Source organism: Seriola dumerili, unplaced genomic scaffold (assembly GCF_002260705.1).
Source record: "Seriola dumerili isolate Sdu_G_001 unplaced genomic scaffold, Sdu_1.0 BDQW01000052.1, whole genome shotgun sequence".
NCBI lineage: Eukaryota > Metazoa > Chordata > Actinopteri > Carangiformes > Carangidae > Seriola > Seriola dumerili.
In genome coordinates, this window is record NW_019174307.1 from 3,798,352 (window position 1) to 3,819,378 (window position 21,027).

The following is a 21,027-nucleotide window of genomic DNA, read 5'->3' on the forward strand; positions in this document are numbered from 1 at the left end:
CAGCTGCGAAACTGGTTTTCACAGCGGCATTATAATTCGGGCATCTGCAGATAAGTAACATAAAAAAATGTACAGAATTTAATCTTATTAGATCACGTGTCCATCCTCATTGTCTGTGTTTTGCCTCTTTACTGTCTTTTGACGAACATGGCGCAACAGAAAATGCAAAACAAAAATAGTACAAGGAAATGCCACTGATTTCTCCATAATCAAGTCAGGTTCTTTAAAACTGCAACAGACTTTTGTTTAACATGAGGAAATACAGTTTTCCAGACAACAGTCTCTACAGAGTGATTTTTATCATAGTGATAAGGACCATCATTGCTGCCATTAAATTTGATTCTTTGTTTATGTACTGTGCTGTAAGTGCAACATTACAAACTATTCTTACAAATACCATGGTAGTATATTATGATTGGTTCCATTTATTTACCTTATTCACCATGGGAGACCCACTACTTTGTAAAACATGAGTCATCTGTGGCCTTCCTTCCTTTCCTTGTTCACATGTTTTAGTCAAGTCAGCAAGGAAAGTGGGCCCTTCCTGCAAACGTAAAGTTTGGCTTTAGTAGTTCGACATGTTGGCAGCAAAGAAAGGAATGAAAGAAGCTTGAAAGCGTTCCAGCCTGAGCCTGGTGCCTACCATGAATTACCTCAGACAGCTAAGGCAACACTGTGGTATACTCACTTAACTAATATTGTTGTGAAAGCGCGTGTGAGTATGTGTGTGTGTGCGTGAGAGAGATAGATATGTAGAGTCAACTAGTGTCAAGCACCTTTCCTTCTCCTCCTCCCACCCTCTCTGTCTTCCAACTGATTCAACAGGCTTATTTAGTGTCTGTCCCCCTTAAGGTTCATATCCCAGCAACTATTTCCTCTGTTAAAACAGAGGGGGAGAAAGAGCAAAACAAGAGAGAAAGGAAGAGAGAGATTCGGTGTAGCAGGAGTGGAAGAGTGTTTTGAGTTTGTTTGGAGAAGAGGGACTGGGATGAGGCAAGAGCCTGCTCTCTGACGTCAATGGACTGTTCCCTGGGCAATATGCCAGCCAAGTGTGTGCGTGTGAATGTGTGTGTGTTTGTGTCTTTTTTTCTATGTCTGTGTGTGTGTGTGTGTGTGTGTGTGTGTGTGTGTGTGTGTGTGTGTATATGTGTTCCATGCACAATCCGTGGTCCACTCCAATCATGACCTGCACATCAAGGTTGAGGTCTTTGACGACAGGGACAGGGACAGGGACAGGGACAGGGACAGGGACAGCTGCCACAACAAGACTCCTGAATTCAGCCCTCCACAATTCTTCCTCTCTTTCTCCCTCGCGTGCTTTGCTGAGTTTTTCTTCTCTGTTACAGGCTCAAGCAGAGTGAACTCACCTACATAAAATACAAATAGCCACAAGGATTCTTTGAGGAGTTTTTAAACACATACATAACCAGAGAGTCCAGAGTACAGATCTGGTTTATCTCTCTGTGTACAAAAAGTACAAGTGCCTGCCTAATGTCAGCTATTGTTTGATTAAACTTAAGGTTATTTACATTGTTGTTGTTGCACTGGAACCGATCAGTCGGCTATTTTTGGAATGAAAACACTTGTTAAAGTGGCGCAAGTTGTCTGGCTTCATGCATTGTTGTCCCTGATGTTCTCTCAGTTGAGAGAGCGAGTCTTCCCCTCCCCTCTTTTCTCAAGTCATTAAAGCTAAAATCTCTTTCTGTCCTGATTGGATTCTGGTTTCCTTTTTTTTTTTTTTTTATATATGACTTTCTGAAACTTACTGCTAATAAGACTCAAAAGGCAGTTTGAGTCAATTACACACACAGTATGGTATAGTTATTGCTGTATGCATTCACTGCTTCTCATACCAGTTAGTTCTTTAATCTTGGCCTGACATTTGGTGGACAATTTTGATGATAATGATTGTTTATTTTGAGATGACGTGACCAAGTGGAAATTACACCCATAATCATAGCCATGTTCTATAAAAGCTCTTACCCGAACTTCTCTTTTTTTCCTCTAGATAATGTCCAAGCCCAGCGATCAGGTCTCAGCCGCAGGCTCCAGCGCGTCAGGGCCAGCCAGGCAGCATCAGAGTCACCCAGAGGAGACGGAAGAGGAGCTCAGGGAGCACCAGGGGCTGTCCTCCTCATCATCGTCGTCCTCCTCTACCTCTGTGCAGGAGACGGGGCCACTACGGGGTTTGGTCATCAAGCAGGAGCCCCCAGACATCCAGGAGCAGGAGGAGAGGGAGCAGAGGGAGAGACAGGCTGAGCAAGATTTCTTGTTCAGACAGGTGAGGAGAATGGGTGGGGTGAAGGTGGGAGTGGGAGTGTACATAAGGATAAATGATACAGAGATAGAAGATTAGAAGAGGACAAGGTGAAAAGAGAAAGAGGACAGTGAGATAAAGAGTGAATTATGGAAACTGGAGACTGACTGGGTGTGAAATTAGTCCGTTTAAATACAGATTCCACAAGTTCAATCTGCTTTTCAGACATTTCAGTGTAAGAATAAAAACAAAGAAACTGAAACTGATCTGTCTGATGATTTCATACTTGCATCTGAAGGTGCACTCAAATTCTGTCTCTGTGACATTGTCATATCTCTCTCTCTCTCTCTCTCTCTCTCCCCATATATATGTATATATATATATATATATATATATATGCATTGAGGTTGACAATGACTGTAACAAGACACTAGGGAGGATTGTTTTTCATTGGACACCTAAATTTTGTGGGTCTGACAGCAGTGACAGATGGCACTAGTAGTGACTGACTGAAACATTACACTCTAAATTCGATCTGCCTTTTTTTCCCCAACTGACTATCCAGCCCACTTTCAGGCATAATCTCACCTACTGTGTATTTACATCCCCCACCCGCCACCCCAAGTCACACAAAACACACTTACGCACACTACACATACACTGCTAATGCAGAATAATGTGTTCTCATGAACGGCTCAGGGCATGTATATCTCCTCCACACTACTCCCTAGAAAGACCCTGTATATACAGTCACTTATATGCTTTCAAAATACATACTGTACTCCCACACAAAAACCCACTGTTGCACAGAGGGTCTTTAATTTGGCATTACTTGTCCATCATACATTCTCTATCTCTGTGTGGCCACACACACGCACACCCATGCACAGTCAGGACACCATGTCCTCATCTGTCTTGCCCATCCCTGCTGTCCACTCAGCCAAATTCAATCAGGCGCTCCTCTCACTGTCGCCATGGCGCCCATAGTGTAAGCAGGCATGCCCACCGGAATAAAATAACAGGAGTGCATGGTGAGCCTCCTTTGAGTGGAAAGAGCACCCAAATATTTAAGTCAGGTACATACAGATACTTCCCATGCGCTTACATGAGACACTTTCAAACTAAATCATTAATAAGTACATGTTCAAAAACCTGACTGTCTTCTCACTTTGCTTGTTGTTATGGAAGGATTATAATGGTTTATAATTGTCTCGTATTTGAGGCAGCTTCCTTGAAAATCACATGGAGAGAATAATCATTATGTGTAGTCAAGTAGAGAATAAAGTGGTTTTAGATTAATAGCATCCATTATCCCTGTCAAAAGACAGCACTAAGAACAGTCCTTACAACTGAAGACTCACATGAAGTGTATTTTAGGAGCTCAGGGTTAACAACTTGTCATTCCATAAATGCATTACTACTGTTTTCAGAAATGTGTGGTATTGTCATGTGAAGCCCATTTGCTGCTTCAGCTCTATAATGTAACAGAAAACTAGTATGTCTGTGTGTAACAAAATCTAAACTCCTATTGATGCAACCTATGTGTATTCTATAATGTAGCAGCTTAAAATCTATGAGTATCTAGTGCCATCTTCTGGCAAGAGAAAGATATTGCAGTCCAACGCTCACACGGTACATGTCACTGTGTGTTTGTCTGTGAGAGCAGCAGGCTCTGCTGTTAGAGCAGCAGCGGATTCACCAGTTGAGGAACTACCAAGCCTCCATGGAAGCGGCCGGGTTATCAGTCAGCTTTGCAGGACACCGCCCCCTCTCCAGGGCTCAGTCATCTCCAGCGTCTGCCTCCTTCCCCATGGTAGTACAGGAGCCGCCTGCCAAGCCTCGATTTACTACAGGTCTGTTGAAAATTATAATAATAAGGGTGTTTAGATGCTGCAGCTCAGTATGAAACGAAACTGAATATAAGTGGAGTAATCTAGAAACAAACCGTCATCCTGCTGATTGCAGGTTAGAGGGAATCTTTCCCTGGAAATACACAGCATGATGAGCCAACTTACAGTGGCTGTTTGTATACACAAAGCTGTTGCTAGGTATTCTGCTCCCCTGACAATATAAACCTCTGTAAGTGTAATTTAGTGTACAGAATCGCCTCGTCTCCCTGGACCCGCTCCAGATGACCTTTTCTTTGTGATGCAGCAGGTGCAATAGATAATCAGACTTGATGTCTGACAGTGTGATTATAGGAATCCTGCTGTCAAAGATGCATTATCACTAGAACCTCTTTCTCTCTGTGTGTGGGTATGTTTGTGTGTGACGGTGTGTGTGTGTGTCTTCTCCAGGTCTGGTGTATGACTCTTTAATGCAGAAGCACCAGTGTATGTGCGGCAACACCACCAGCCACCCGGAGCACGCTGGACGCATCCAGAGTATCTGGTCCCGACTACAGGAAACAGGCCTAAGGGTGCACTGTGAGGTAAGGCCACAGTCACACTTTAACACAGAGGTATGGCTAAAGGCCTGATGTATAAATGCATTATGAATCATTCCCAAAGAAATAGAGTTGATAGACACAGTTAATGATGGATAACACAGTATTAAAATCTTCATTATTGCCTGTGGGTTTGCTTCCACAAAATAAGAATAAACTTTGATCCGATCAGTTGTTTGTAATGTCTTGTGCAGGTAGTGTCTGTCCACTTTGAACCGACAGACAGAATTAACAAGCACCTACTGGATTACTTGACAAATAAACCTAGCAGGCAATTGTGTCCTGTCCTACAGTGTCTGTAAGTCAAGTATCAAAAACCGTCCACATCAGCTATGTGCAGTAATACCCTGTGCAATAATATAGTGTGGTTTATAAAAGCATGGTTATTATACCACATGTGCAGTATCATAACACTGCAGAGAACTGAACATGATCAGTATCCAGAATTCAAAGATAAACTATTATCCTTGTAAGTCTTTGAATGCATATCATATTAAAGGCTGTAACAAAAAACTAAATAAACAACACATTTACTGAGGAATATCCCATAAAATAACTTTTATGTGTACAGATGCAACATGTCAAACCTTTAGTTTGTATGCTGCATAATAAACAATTAAATTATAAGTATATTAGCAGTGAATGTCTTAGTTTAGCTCTTAGCCTTTGTGTATATTTGTTGCATATTGTTGCTATTTTATTACTATATAGTCATTTGAAAAGCCTACAATATTTGTAAAACATTTTTCACCACTCAATTTGAAGTCACAGGTGCAGATTGTTATCGTGACCAGTAGGGGGCAGTGTTCAGTCATTTTCAGTTGACACTTGGCTTTGCCAGTAAAAACCACACACTTTGAGGTTATGGTTTGAGAATGATCCAGAATTAGTTTCCCCTCCTTAGTTCTGACTTGCAGACACCACTGAGCTCTCTCTATATGCACTTCTTCTTCCTGAGCCTCACGCAATGTGACTACATTCATGCAGCACTTCACTCTGCCATTGCCCCCTTCTCGGGTGACTATGACAGTTTGAATGGTGAGCATGGAGACTCAATTAAATGTTCTGTTCTGTTTTTTTTTTTTGTTTTTTTTCTATCATCCTCTCTGTTCTGTTCTGTGTGCAGTGTATCCGCGGTAGGAAGGCCTTACTGGAGGAGTTACAAACAGTCCACTCTGAAGCCCACGTCATGCTGTACGGAACAAACCCGCTGCGGCAGAAACTAGACTGTAAGACATACGTTAACACACACACATTGACAAATACACTTAATCCAGATGTGCGCTGCTCCACCACCTACACTACAGATCTCCCACAAGATTAGTCTAATAAACTGTGGAAGCTGTACCACTGAAATTAATGAGTGTTGAGTGTAACAGTGTCTCACAGCTGGCGCAATCACAGTTAGGCAAAAGCATTCAGTGCACAATTGCAGTACAAAGCAAGCAACACACTGCACATATAGCTTTACATGTATACATGCAACATTAAGTTTTCAGTAACTTTGTCCTGTTGAGCAGAGTCTCCCACTAGCATGTCATGTGACTGCCATGAATCTGCAGTGTCTGCTAAAGGAATCAGCTCTAATGCTTAAACCGTGTCATAACAAAAGGTCCAATCTAATAAAGTCTCTGAGGTGTTACGATAAGGTGAGGACCCGCTGAAGCTGTTAAACTAAAAGTTGCGCAGGCTGCTTAGTCACTTAGGTCGAGCCTTTGTGGCTTTAAGAGCAGGTGTAGCCAAAGCAGCCTGTGTGTGTGTGTGAGAGAGAGAGAGAGAGAGAGAGAGAGAGAGTGCTAGAACCTAAGGGACAAACCCCAGTGGTCATCTTAGCTTTCATTCCATTGAGGACATAAATTCCCCTTATTATTACTGCGTACACAGGAGTATTACCAGATACTCCTGTGCGAGGTTCAGCACGCAGGTGGGTTTGCGTACACAATGGAGATGGAGAAGAAGAAAGTGAAAATACAAACTGTAATAGACCCAGAGAGGTGGCAACTGGGCAGGGATTAAAGTATTCATAGAAAAGATATTACATATCTGTTGGGGACTGATTCTTTTTTTCAGACACGTGTTTTTAGCAGGTTAGCAAGTAGCTCAATGAGACTTGGACTCCTAACCTTGCTAATGCGAGTGCCATGCTCTGCCCATTGAGCCTCAGAGGTCTGCTCTTGTACTCATGAAACTTCACACTAGTCCGGTTGTCAACACTAGATTGGGATCGGTTTAAGCTTTGAAACATTTGGCAGTGCAGTTTTAATGTTGCAGCCTTTTTTAAAAACACGTGAGCAGGTTAATCAGGAAAATGAAAAATATAAAAAGGAAAATAAAGTGGAGCTTCCTCAGAAGTAAAAGGTTTCATCTGTTTGAAATTATGAAAAGCTTTGGATGCATTTTGAACCGAAATGAAAAATCAAGGTTCAAATTCAGAGAAAGGAAAATGTAATTATAGTTTACATTTGAAATGAGTCAAATCAAACTAGTCAATTATTTTTCTGTTTATTCTCTGATCTTTCAAAAAAACTGAAGTTTATTTATTTCAGTTTTCTATAAAAAAAAACAAACAAAAAAAACCAGATCCTTCTTTGGCCTGAAATCTCGATTCCCCTCTGAAGAGGCAGAGGGGGTTTGATTGTGAAGGCAATGAGATACTTTTTGTTTTCTTCACCTCACCCAATTAAAGCATGCCCCTGTGTACTCTCGCTGTTAGATTAGGTCAGAAAGTCAAATGCTCATTCTTTGGGGTCATGTACCCATTTGTGCCTGCAAGTTCACAATATTACCTCTTCACCTCCTCACCTTTTTCTCTTTCTTTGTCAGTTTCTCTATGACTTTTTTTTTCTGCTTCTCAATCTCTTTCCTTCTGTCTTCAGGTTCAGTGAGTCCCATATTTGTGAGGTTACCATGCGGAGGCATAGGGGTAAGTCATCTCTCTGTCTGGGCATAAATTCTTGCTTTCATCATTTTGCGAATATGCACAGTCTAATTAAGTATTGAAATCTGTGTGCCTGATCTGATATTACAAGGGAATTACCAGTGTTAGTCATGCTGGTTTATTCAGTGGAAAATTGTTGTAATAGATTGCGTTGTGTTAATCTAATCAATACCCAACTGGCGCTGCTCCATCTGACTCCGTTGTGAAGCAAACAAGCCCAGTTTCAGCATCATCAAATAGTGGTATAATAACTCTGTTTCCTTCGCCCACTCTCTCTTTCTCTGTCCCCTGCGTAAATAATAGTCCCATTTGTTCCTGTTCCACCAAACAAACACGCACACACACGATCCTAACACACTTGCACGCACACTCAAACACCGCCCCTCAAGGACCAGAGGCAACAAAAGCTGTTGCTTGCCTTTCCGCCATGTTTGTAATTATAACCAGATGTTTTCAGCAGTGTGTGTGTAGTGTGTGTTTGTGTGTGTGTGTGTGTGGTGTCTGTGTGTTCGTGGGGTGGGTGGGGGTGGGGGGGGTATGTTTTTGTTTGTATGCATAGCAGTGTCTTTTGGAATCTTTGTGTGCTTAGGCAATGATTGAGATGGTTGCTCAGAGTAGGAAGTGCTGTCTTTTGAAACGGATATGTTAGAACAGTCGTACACCTGTATGTGTGTGCGTACATGCCCGTGTGTGTGTGTGTGTGTGTGTGTGTGTTGTCTTTTTCACAGTGTTGAGGATTTCCTAAGCCCGGTCCAGAACCCACTAACTTAGACCCATATATGCCTACACTGCCCTTTACTTGCTCTTTCTATAACTCTTTAATATGTCCTCCATACCTCTAGACTCTCTCTCTCTCTCTCTCTCTCTCTCTCTATCTGTCTCTCTCCCTCTCTCTCTCCCTCGGGGCTTACTGTTGCTGCTGTGGTGGGAACAAGAAGAGCCCGAGCTCTGCGTTGCTCTGTTCTGCTCTTTATAATGGCAAATGGGACTAAATTGTTGTCTTCCTGTCACACACACACACACACACAAACACACACACACACTCGCGCACACACACACACACACACACACACACACACACACACACACACACACATACAAGTCACACAAATGCACATACAGAGGAAGGGGGCTGAAATTAGGCTGTCAGCCTGTGGAGAACCATCATTCTGTCATACCAGCACGTTCCCGCTCTTTTCTACCTCTGACACACACACACACACACACACACACACACACACACACACACACTGCTTCCCTTTCACTTTTTCCTGAGTAGCCTGTGTCCCACTCCTGGCTTGAGGCAAAACTAACATCAACATGGGAAATAATAAACCACTCAGTCTCCACATGCTGCTTCAGTGCAGCATCTGTTTGTGCTCATTAACCTGACTTGTATATATGATTCAGTTTCCCATTCACTCACTCACTTGGCTCTTCGTTTGCTCACTCGCTCAATCACTGACACGGCTACTACATACTGTCTTCCACTTACGCCCCGTTTCTCTCTTCACATTCGGCTCCAACAGTCACTCATCAACAATGCTCTCTATACCTCCTCCCTCCCTCCCTCTTTAGTTTTAATCTATGGTAAATGCTCCACAGTTTCACTTCATGACAAAGTCTTTCTTGGCACTACTTAAAAAGAGCCTCTTTTTTTTTCTTCCCTGTGGATGTTATTATGGAGTCCTCCCCCAGCCTTGATCACTCCCGCCACTGGAGTCGAGAGGAAAGTGGGCCGGCTGGTTGAAAAGCTGAGTGGCGAGAGGTTAATCTACCACTTGGCCAGTTGACTGACTGAAAGGCAGCGAGTGTGGATGAAAACCTCTGCTGTCTGACAGAATGGGTGACTGGCAGGTTAAAGTTAACATATTCAAAGTAGAAGAGCCCCGGGTTTACATCAGAAAGCCCTCGCCAGAGCTCTGGCATCAGCCGCTCCGCACATGTGTGGACAGTTCAAACACATTGACACACAGAGTTTCCTTTTCCTCTTTTCCTCTGCCAGCTTCTTCTCTCTCTGTTTATCGTGCGCTCCATCTGCCTGCAGTATCTGCTATGCCTGATGGAGGGTGTGTATATTATCCTGAGCATAGCCCTGCGTACAATCAGTCACATAGAATATTGTGGTCCATTTGGCTTGTGTGTGTGTGTGTGTGTGTGTGTGTGTGTGTGTGTGTGTGTGTGTGTGTGTGTGTGTGTGTATGTGTGTGTGTGTATGTGTGTGTGTGTGTGTGTGTGTGCGCTGTTGTGATTGGGGCTGAGGGCCGTCCGTGCCTCGGCATTAATCAGGCTTGACCACTGAATGGTTGCCCTGTGTCTGAACACACGCAAACACACGCACACACATACATACAATCAATCCTGAAATCTTACTTTCACTCAGTAAATACATGAATAAATGCAGCACGGCCGAACTTCTCTCAAAGTTCGCTCCACTTCACTTCATTAAAATCTTTGAACTGAGAAGAGTCTTACTTTTACCTTGACTTTGTTTCCTATATTTCCAGACTTCTATGTCCTATGAGATCTTTAGGTAAATTAGAAATCAGTAGTAAGCTGACAACAGTGAATATTTCAGTCCAACTTTAATGTCCATCAAATTTTATTGATGAACAGCTTCAAACACAGATTTCCAGTATCCAGTTGGTCCCTCTGAGCTTAGATAAATCTTCAGAAAGTCTGATCTAGTACATACAGATCTGACTATTTGCCCGCATGATTAAACTTCTAAGTATGTCTATGCCTCGTAGATTCTCTCTCTGTTGTTTTACAAGCTAAATGATTTCAAATGTGCTCACTGCTTTACAGTTGCTGTCACACTGAAGCACTGTAAACCACACTATCAAATATCCCTTACCTCCCAAATAAATGGAAAACAGCACAAAGTTGCATATTTTTTTGTTGTGTGATATAAATAACACATGACTGTGTGTGTGTGTGTGTGTGTGTGTGTGTGTGTGTGTGTGTGTGTGTGTGTGTGTGTGTGTGTTGGCAGGTGGACAGCGACACCATTTGGAATGAGGTCCATTCGTCCAGTGCGGCTCGTCTGGCTGTTGGCTCAGTGGTGGAGCTGGTCTTCAAAGTGGCATCAGGGGAACTGAAGGTTAGTTTGGAGTCAAATGAGAGTCATGGCTGTTGTTTAAGCGATTGGAATGACTAAAGGAAATTTTGTGTTTGTCGTGTCTGTGTGCCCTTTTATGTGAATAATTCTCTGCTCGTGTTTAATAACCTTTGAGATGGAGCCAAAAGGTTTTTGTTTCAGTCTGCTTCTCATGATTGCCTTCTCCATTTTCTGGCAGAGTTACATTTCAGACACCCAAACGCCTTTAGAGAGAGAAGCTCTTTGCATCGTTATGAGTGATTATATAAATGTTTATTTGAAAGTATTGCTAATTGAGTAATCAAACCTTGTTACACCCAACACGTACTATTCATCCTCCAAACACCTCAAGAAAATAAGAAACCTCCTTCCAGAACCATCCATCCCAAAGTCTCGTTAGCACCTCCCAGACAGACGTCCCCACCCCCGTCATGCCTTGCCCACCAGCCAGCCTTCCTGTGTCTGTGGCAATGGCTGCTTGCTGTTTGAACCCAGCAGGGAGGCCCGGCGCACGGGCACTGCAAACGCTAACAGCCCCCACTAACAGGCCTGCTTTATTAGTATTACACCACAGCCACCTGCAGAGCAGTCTTCACACTGAGCGTTAGCTTAGCACCAACATACCACAGACTAATGACGTTCTTTGGAGAGACAGTAGCACGCCAAACCTTACCCACATGGTTTTTGGCTGGCGATCAGTACCTCTGCTACATGTGGGCATAATTACTATGAAAAAATAGTGGTCTGGTCTTTCTATACAGCACATTGTTTGATTGGTAGTATCACGGTTTGAAAGAAAAATCAAACGTATTGCGCACCCCGGGAGGAAAAACTCTGCTTTAACATGAATGATATGGACTCGCTCCAACTAGGGTTAAAGGTCACAGGTATTGACTTGCCCTCAGCTTAACCTGATCTTAACACATGTGCACATGTGTACATATGATCATGCACGCACACATATTCACTCACATATGCCTACACACATACAGATGGTCCTCTGAGGATCCTCCGCAGCCAAATTACCAAATTCCACCTGCACCAACAATTCTCTGAACTTCACAGAATGCCATAAATCTACTCAGGGTGCGCACACACACACACACACACACACACACACACACACACACACACACACACACACACAGACACACAGACACAGTCACACATTTCTGTCTCCCCATCTGCTGTTGCTATTTCTCTCCACGTGTTTATTTTAATCCATTGATATTTTTTCCTCTGCACAGACAAACAATGTACCTACCGCCATCTCTCATTCACCTTTGCACATGCCGTATTATGGAACCTGCTGTAACCGGGTGTCCACAAACCAACTAAGGCAGTTGTCTTTACAATAATCTCCCGGCTGGCTGCTAATCCACAGCAGCTGACTCAACATCATTAGTCCAGTTTGCCTCGCTCTACATCAGCCCAAACATCTATCTAATGTCCCCACATAGCAGTGGGAGCCCCAAAAACAGTTGCTGGGAGTCCCACTGGTCCCTGCCTTAACAAAGCTCCCCTTAACTGACCTGATGTAAGCATCTGTTTCTGTGTGTGTGTGTGTGTGTGTGTGTGTGTGTGTGTATGTGCACACTTTTTAATCTCTCTGCCTGTGAAAAACATTTCTAAATTTTGAACTAAGGCATAGTGACACTTTTGGAAAATAATTGTTGAGTATTATGATTGGTATTGACTGAAACACATTGTAGAGGGGATTACTGTATGTATTTGTGTTATTCTTTGTTTTTATCATGTTTTTTGTTTTTTTTGTCCCAATGATGATTAGAAATAAGATACTAAGAAAATGTGCTTCTTTTCATGTGTGTATTTCTGTGCATGGGGAGTCGATATGTGACAGCAAGGAAGATTTCTCGACCTCGTCTGACCCTGTAGCCTGTCAAAGAGACAGAAAACATATCATTAGATTAAAGCGAGCAGGTGTAAGGTCAGACACAACCGACTTCAGTGGACCATGATGGTTTATGTAACTGTGTGTATGTGCTCTGTGTGAGTGATTTTTGTTTTCCCTGACAGAACGGCTTTGCTGTGGTTCGACCACCTGGACACCATGCGGAGGAGAGCACGCCTATGTAAGTAAATACGAAATATGACCAAGGAAAAAAGATCAGATCTTTCCTGTATCATAGCAACAGAAACTCCTAGTTACATTCCCTCTACGCTCATGTCTCGTAAAAAACAGACATAAATGTGTTGTTCTCAGTGTAAGATATACTTAAATGCCATACTGGTGTTTCATTCAGTATCTGAAGAAGTATTTAGATCCTTTGCTTAAGTCTAAGTACTAACACCACTGTGATATTCCACTACAAGTAAAAGTCATTCACAACTTTACTTCAGTACTTCGGTACGTCATATGATGACATCATAATCAATATTACTGCTGCATTAATGTGTATGTAATTTGAACTACTTATACGCTGTTGGGTAGTTTAATCTTCGACAATGCATCGTATTCTATAAGGTCATCATATGTTTGTCCTGTGAGAACCATCTTTTCAGCAAAAAACAGCCTGTTTTCAGCTTTGTGATGATGCCTTTTCCAGCTAATCCAAGATGTTTTTCAGTAGTTTATTTTTCTTAAGTGAGTAAATGTACACTGCTACATTCTCTCACAGTTTTTTGGACATCGCTTATCAAGCTTGTAAATATATCATCATTCGTTAATATCCTCTCTCTCACTGTCCATTCTCAGGGGCTTCTGTTACTTCAACTCAGTTGCCATTGCAGCCAAGCTCTTGCAGCAGAGGCTCAATGTCAGTAAAATCCTCATTGTGGACTGGGTGAGTTCTACAGGCAACACAATGTGTTGTTTGCATTCTCTTGCAACCACGTCTTCCTCTGAGCTCATAGAGTATTCCCAGTGGTTTGATTTACTGTAGGTCGTCTGCCCCACCATCAAACTAGTATAATTGCCATTGAAACATATGTGTATATCAGTTTGAGGTATAGTTGCATAATAACAGAGGAATCACTTCTGCATAGGTGTTGTTTCAGTACTATTCACTGTGTAACTGCAAGTCTCAAAGAGTGTATTTGACCCTTCAAAGATCACAATCAACATTTTCTCTAGTACCTGTCAGGCCACTTTATGAGCTGTCCTGTTATCTCACTCTAAAAGTGAGATAACACTTTACACAAAGCTAGTAGGAAGATTCCCATAAAATCTGCTGAGATAAAGCATTTGGATTTGAACAACCTGTACGGCTTTTGCTTTAGGACCCTGCACAGGAAAGAGATCTTCCACTGATAATGCTTTATCAATTTGTTATCTTGCCTGTTCAGCGTTTTTGCAACGTTAAGGTTACTGAATATTTCAGGCACTGAAGGACCTTTTGGCATGGTCTTGTTACTGTTATTACTTGACCTGGGGGGGGGGACTGGATCCACAACAGTTCAAAACGTCACACCATCCACAGCCCCATACGCTGTGTGAGAGAGAAAGGGCTTGAAAGATCCGCTATTTAGGTCAGACACTGTCCCCTTTTTCAAAAAGAGAGACAAATTTGTTAATAAGAAGGTATGACAAAAGCCTTGGTCGTGTAGGAGCACTGCTCTTCAATGGCGTCCCTGCTTGGTCATGGCCATTCCCAAAAGCCTTTGAAGGGCCTTTTCATTTCCTGTCTTGTCTGTCACAGGGAGACTTTAAGTGCAGCTAGCAAACTCATTGTCATGCCCACTCTGCCTCCAGCCAACAGGGACATTTTTAGGTTCGGTGTATTAAAGCATTCTTGGGACGTAGACAATGAGGTCATTTAATTGATGTCATGTTGTTGGCAAAAGTGAATAACTATTGAAGTTGAGTGTTTTATTGAATCCTGCTGACCATCCCTTTTTGACATCACTACAGGCTGCAGCTGAGATGCAGACTTGACTGTCATGTATTATTACAGTCTCAGTGTCATGTCCTTGATTTCAGTGCAGGTGTAGGGGTTGATGACCCTGTCTCTGTGAAACTCATTCATTTTCCAAGTCATTTGATGTCCCTTTTGCTGCAAGGCAACTTCTTTAATACATTTTGAGTCGAGTGTTTCAGCAATAACAGTGAATGCCAAGACTAATGGAGCTGACAAAATTCCTATTTCCATTTGTTTTCCCTAATTTTGCAATAACCTGTGGCTTTTTTATGTTTCCAGGATGTTCATCATGGAAATGGCACCCAGCAGGCTTTCTACTCCGATCCCAGTGTTCTTTATCTGTCGCTGCATCGCTACGATGATGGAAACTTCTTCCCAGGCAGCGGAGCACCTGACGAGGTGGGAAGGACCACTTGTCTGTCTTTCTGTCTGCTCACCCTTCAGTCTCAATTTATGCTTTACAAACCCAGCTGTGTGTGTGTGTGTGTGTGTGTGTGTGTGTGTGTGTGTGTGTGTGTGTGTGTGTGTGTGTTTGTGTGTGTGTTAATGCGTTAATGCATTGTAGGTGGGCAGTGGAGCAGGTGTCGGCTTCAATGTGAACATGGCCTTTACCGGAGGACTGGAACCTCCCATGGGGGATGCAGAGTATCTTGCTGCATTCAGGTAAGACTATAATACCACCTGCTGCTTTATAGAGTTTGACACTGGATGGTCATACTGTTGATATTGGTCTTTATTGCTAAACTGACTCTATATATGTGCCTGCCTGTATGAGTGTCTTGAAGGAAAAAATTAGCCGTACTCTAATTCTAGTCATACTCCAGCCTTTGACTCTGCAGTGCATGATTTGTCAAATGGTCTATCAGGAGCTGTTGAGTAGGTAGGGAGTTCCTCCTCATGCCACACCTGATTTCCATTAGCTCCACTGTCTGGGGATATTTATAACTTCCCACACACACACACACACACACACACCCTCATACATGCACACACTAAGCTTGAAAGGCCGACAAGCATACAGGCATGGACTCACCACAGACATGTACACATCTCTTACACATCACTGGTTCATACAGCTGGCAAGGAGCAGGTCTGGATTGGTTCCAGCACTCTTTGAAGATGAACTCATTTTTGTGACTGTGTGTCCATCTGGCCTGAGCCAAAAACTGGCCAACAGGCCGTTGTCTCCTCACAACTTTTGGCACGCAATACCCCCGGAAACACACCTTAGCCCGTTAATGCGTCCCAGAGCCTTGTGTGCTCTCATTCTCCCTCTCCTCACTTTATATCCTTTTATCCCCTCTTCATCCTCCTCTTTTTACCCTTCTGTCTGCATGTGCACTGATGACAACCAACTAATATATATCCCGCTATAATATATCATACTATAGCCATCATTTATAATCCGTCACTGAAGCCAAAAGCCAGTGCAGTATGCCTCATAATATAGTATTTTATAGTATAGTATAGTAGGTATAGTATTTTTTAACATCTACATTGATACATTGAGTTTTAACATCTACATTAATACACAGAAAAGACTATTATTCACATGAATTAAATATCACTGATGAGTAACACCTCCTGTATGTAAAAGCTAGTAACTTAGTACAGAATGGAAACACCTCTAGCAAATACAATTGTGTAAAACTAGTTGAGTATCCACTAAACTCTTGCTAAGGGAATTATTGGAGATGGTCCATCTGCATTTGAGTCAATCAGGGAATATTTATCTTCATTCAGTTAAACCAGCTCACTCTGTTAACATTAAAAAAATCTGGAGCCACCTTTCTTTACACAGTTTTGGTTTGTGTATGTTTGTTCAGGAGTGCATGCATGGATCTGAGTCAACATGCATGTGAAGAGGCTTGCACTGTGCCTTTGTTTTCATGTAATTGAAGGTTATTAAATCAGCATTCTTTGCATTAACGGATGAGGTCCAAAGATATAAAATGAAGGAGAGTGTGGGTGTGTTTCACCTCAGACCCCGAGGCTGTCGCAGTAGTGGACAATTTATAGGCCCCATAGGACAGTAACAAACCTGTCTTGCAGTTCATAGATCTGCCGCATGCACACGCATAAACCATGCTTGTTTGCATGTGCACACAAAGTAACAACAGATACAGAGACTGGACTGCCATGTATATATACAAATGCACACGCTAAATACAGCTTTATAGAAATGCAGAAGGGCCTGGCTCAAGTATATACGAGAGTCCATGATTATGCACAAAACGCACAGTTAAACAGCTGCACAAATGCTCACAGATGCAGCTTTTACATCAGTGTGTTTACACATGTAGAACCACATGCAGATAGACACATGTGGATGGACACCTGATACACACAGCCCCTCTCTCTCCCTCTCTCTCTCTCTCTCTCTCTCTCTCTCTCTCTCTCTCTCCCCCTCTCTCTTTCAATCTCAGTGTTTATCTGTGTATTGTGGTCCTCTCCTTCCTCCCTCTCTGTCTCTGGGAGGGGATGCGTGCCTTGCATCCAGCACCTTACCATTCCTCCGCTGGCCTGTGCCACGTTGCATTTGCAGGGGATCAAGTTTGAGCCTCCAGAAAGCACAGAGAAAAAAGATAAGAAAATTGGCCCTAATGAAAACCAGAAGCACCGTCTCTCCCTCCCTCTCTCTCTCTCTCTCCCACTCCCTCTCTCTCTCTCTCACCTCCTCTTTTCACTCCGTCTTTTGCCATGAACTTGGAAAGACGAGAGAGGAGGAGAATTAAACTTAATTCAAACCAGCTCTCCACAGCGCCAGATGACAGGGCTTTGAAGTGTAAGTGTGCGTGTGTGAGTTTTTCGCTCTCTTATTCTCTCTCCCTCTCCTCCCGCTCTCCTCTACTTTTTTATGAACGGAGGGGGAAAGCCTTGAAGCTCTGCAGTTTAACCTTTTGTTGACTGGTTTGATGAGCACTGCTCCCTCTAAAGGACAGCATCTGTATTTTCTTCTAAAATGGGCCTCACCCAGCACTTTATTGAATGGGTGAGGCTGAATCTCTCCAGTGGTAATGGCTCTTGGGTTGGCCAATTAATACCTTTAGAAACACTGGCAGATTATATCTAGTCACAAAGGCCTGTTCTTGTCTATTTTATAGCCAGTGGTTTACCACCAACGCCATGTTGAAAACTTAGAGTGCATTGGATCAGAATACATAATCAGGATGTGGAAATGGATAAATTAAGGACTACAGTAATTACACAAAGATGAGTTGTCCCTAGAGAAGTTGTTTTCCTTGGCTCAAATTAAAATTAACAGTATGCCAAAACCTACTACCGTATTAACTTGTGTGAACACATTCCTAATGCACTTGTTGAATGAAAAACTGAACACGATCATCAGGATCAGAGGAGGATTAATTAGTCGGAGCAGAGAAGAGGAAGAAAAGTCTTTCTGGAAGTTGAGTCTCATGAAGTTAGACGTCTACAGAAAGATGTTAACGAGGGTTTGATGGGCAAAGGGAGATGTGTTTTGTGTGTGTGTTGGTTGTTATCTGTTGTGTAAGAATAGTGTTCTTATTCAGTTAGGCTAAAGCAGTATCTCCTCCAACTGTACTATTGAATTCCAGTATAAAATGCATTGACGCACAATTTCCCCACATACAAATGACTTGTTTTAACTAAGCAACAGCAATCATTCCAGTAAACGAGTCTCATTTTAATTATTGTCTGTCGTCACGCTCAATTTATAATTTGGAAAAAAAACACATGTAATTTATTACACAGACCTGATAAGATAAAACTTGAAGAGAACTCCACTTGTACACGTCAAAATCAGTTCACTCATCATTAGGAATACAACTGAGTCTGTGTAAAGGGTTAAGTTAGGTCCTGTGGAGGAGCTTTTTTAAGTATGAGAAAATAACCCAGATGATGTCATCAGGGTTATTTTGGCTCAGGTAGATAGGAAGCGTAGGATCTAATGTTTGTGGAGCTCTGACCCCTGCTGCGTTGAATTTGACCAGGCTTCTTTTTAAATGTCTCTCATAAGTCCTCCAGCTTAATGAACGGCAATACCAAAGTGCTAAAGTTTAATAACCACACAACATTTTCACATACTCTCTCATGCACATAAACACAGACCCACCATTGCTCGGCTGACACATGCACACCTGTTGCTAGGTAAACCAAATAAAAACAAACAAAAGTTTACACTACATGCTCATCCAAGTAATTCCTCTCACAGTAAGATCTCCCTATGAGAGAACCAGCAGCGGTTTAGATCACAACCTCTTCGCTCAGGATGTCCCATAGCTTATGGCTCAGTCGTAAACTCTCCCCTCCCTTAATTAACAAAAAGGCCTTTTCATCTCCACATACATAGCCTCTGATTCACACACAATTAGTCTTCCTCAAAAACCACTAGCTTCCCTTTATACCAGTTTGCTAATTGATTGCTGTGGCTTTTTTATTTCTTTAAATGTCAGGATATTATTCCAGGGGGTGAGGGCTGGAACTGATGACACCAGCAGTTTTCATCTTCGTGACCAGAACTGTCTCTGTTTATGTTCAAGGTTGGAGGAGGGGTACGGGGCGGGGGAGCCTTTAGTGGTTAAAGTATCCTTGGCGGTCAAGGTTTCCCTCTTGCGTCGTGTGTCAGCCCACATGAGTGCCTGTGGCCAACTCCCTTTACTGTGGGGTCTTTTATGGCCCAAATGTTAATGAGCCAAGGCTCTGTGTGTATGTAACTTTGTGAGTAGGTGGAGACAGAGGGAGAAAAATGTGTAACAAATGCGATAAATCTGAAAAATATAATAATACCGTCCCTAAACAGAGTGGTTGTAAATTTAATCTAATAGTTTAGTTATCTGTGACGTCTTCACATGAATGGATTTGTGTTGTTGACTGCCGTCTGCCTTAAAGCCCATGAAATGGTGGAACAATGACTCATTTACACTAGCTGTAACTCTGACTCTTTCATCCACTGTACTTCATGACTGTACTCACTCAGTTTTAGTCCATGTTCTCTTTCCAGACCCTTTCGTCCCTGCCCTCTTTCATCTTCTTTCTCTCTGTATCTCTATCTTCCTTGCTCAAACTCCTTCATCTTCTTTGCATGACGTTTTCTTCTGAAATGTTGCCAGATGCACGCTAACACACAGTGACGCACGCACTCCCCGTATCCTTGCTGTCTGGGACTACCAGAAAGCTCCTAATACTACCTCCCGCCTCTCCCTCAGACAGCTGTGTGTACGTATGAGTGTTGTGTTGTGGTGGGGGGTGTGGTGTGCACAGTTGAGGGTTATAATTTGGTGGTGAACAAGAGATGGAAAAACCGGTGGCCTCAGAGTTCAGGGCACGCTGCTCACCCACAGCCGGCAAACCAACACCGTGTTCCTGAGGTCTGCAAAGTAGAGGGGACCTACGACGGAACCCTGTGGTACTCTGTCGCTCACAGACCTCACCAAAACACAGCTTGCCCGAATATCCCAGACCCCAAAAAAAATCCTATGTTGAACCTGAGGTCCCACAGTGAAATCAGAGAGAGCCACTTGTTTTGCCATCTGGGAAGTCTGACTATTTATGAACTAAGTGAGAGATCCTAAATCATGCTAAACCAAAATGCTACTTTTACACAAAGTCGACTAAGCTTGCAGAATGCCAACTCTTGTCCTGTAGAGAAGGTCAGCGGTTCTTTAATGCTGATTGCTAATTTATTGATATCTTTACATAAAGCCAAATTTAGAGTTATGTAATAGTTTAATTATCTTTTTCTTTAAGCAGTGTACAAGTAATCTGATTTAATTTCATTAATTTCTTTATTTAAAAAAGTTTTTGTGCATCTCCTTTAAAAATAAAATGAACCTGATAAATTCAAACATCTAGTTTTATGTGATCTAATTTAACTTTTCTGTGCAAAACTGGCTCAGCATTAAACATGCATACTGTACAGTGTTTTGTTTTTTTCAAACAGGGTCACCATATAAACCAGACTGGATTTTCCAGCCACAACTTGCAGTGAATCATTACACAGTATCCCACTGTTGATTTGATTTCTGTGTATGACACATTGCACACGAGCACTCCCTCCCTACCAGCTGTGTGTTGGATGGAGGTTGTGCACAAACATCCTTCATTCACCACACCCATCATCATCCAGTGTTAGAATTATCCTGCATACACACATGCAATTTTATTTGTCCTTCCGTTTCTCCTTTCTACTTAAGGATCTTTTAGTTTATTACTGCCTCCAAATTTCCAAACTTTCCACTTCAAAAAAAGTGCACATGGTAATTTTCTCTCACACACACATACTGAACATGCAAACTCATTAGGTGGATGTTTGCTTAGAAAACCATGAAAGGGAGAGAACAGCCATAAAATGACACGTAGCATCTCCAGCCGGGTACCGCATATCCTACAGTCATCAGAGGGACAGTGAGCACACTGAAGGCATATATA

At 42.5% G+C, this 21,027-nt stretch overlaps 1 protein-coding gene across 1 annotated transcript in view; it reads left to right on the top strand.

The window, feature by feature from the left end:
- The window catches only part of hdac4 (histone deacetylase 4), a gene marked incomplete at its 5' end in the record, with an annotated part of 52,933 nt that overhangs the window by 16,824 nt on the left and 15,082 nt on the right, over positions 1-21,027 (top strand). Inside the window, 10 exons of the mRNA XM_022741297.1 lie at positions 2,009-2,281; positions 3,924-4,110; positions 4,555-4,688; positions 5,830-5,932; positions 7,580-7,626; positions 10,637-10,744; positions 12,779-12,834; positions 13,458-13,545; positions 14,899-15,018; positions 15,185-15,282. Of these exons, the coding sequence (XP_022597018.1) occupies positions 2,009-2,281; positions 3,924-4,110; positions 4,555-4,688; positions 5,830-5,932; positions 7,580-7,626; positions 10,637-10,744; positions 12,779-12,834; positions 13,458-13,545; positions 14,899-15,018; positions 15,185-15,282 (1,214 nt within the window). The remainder of the gene's footprint in view (positions 1-2,008; positions 2,282-3,923; positions 4,111-4,554; positions 4,689-5,829; positions 5,933-7,579; positions 7,627-10,636; positions 10,745-12,778; positions 12,835-13,457; positions 13,546-14,898; positions 15,019-15,184; positions 15,283-21,027) is intronic.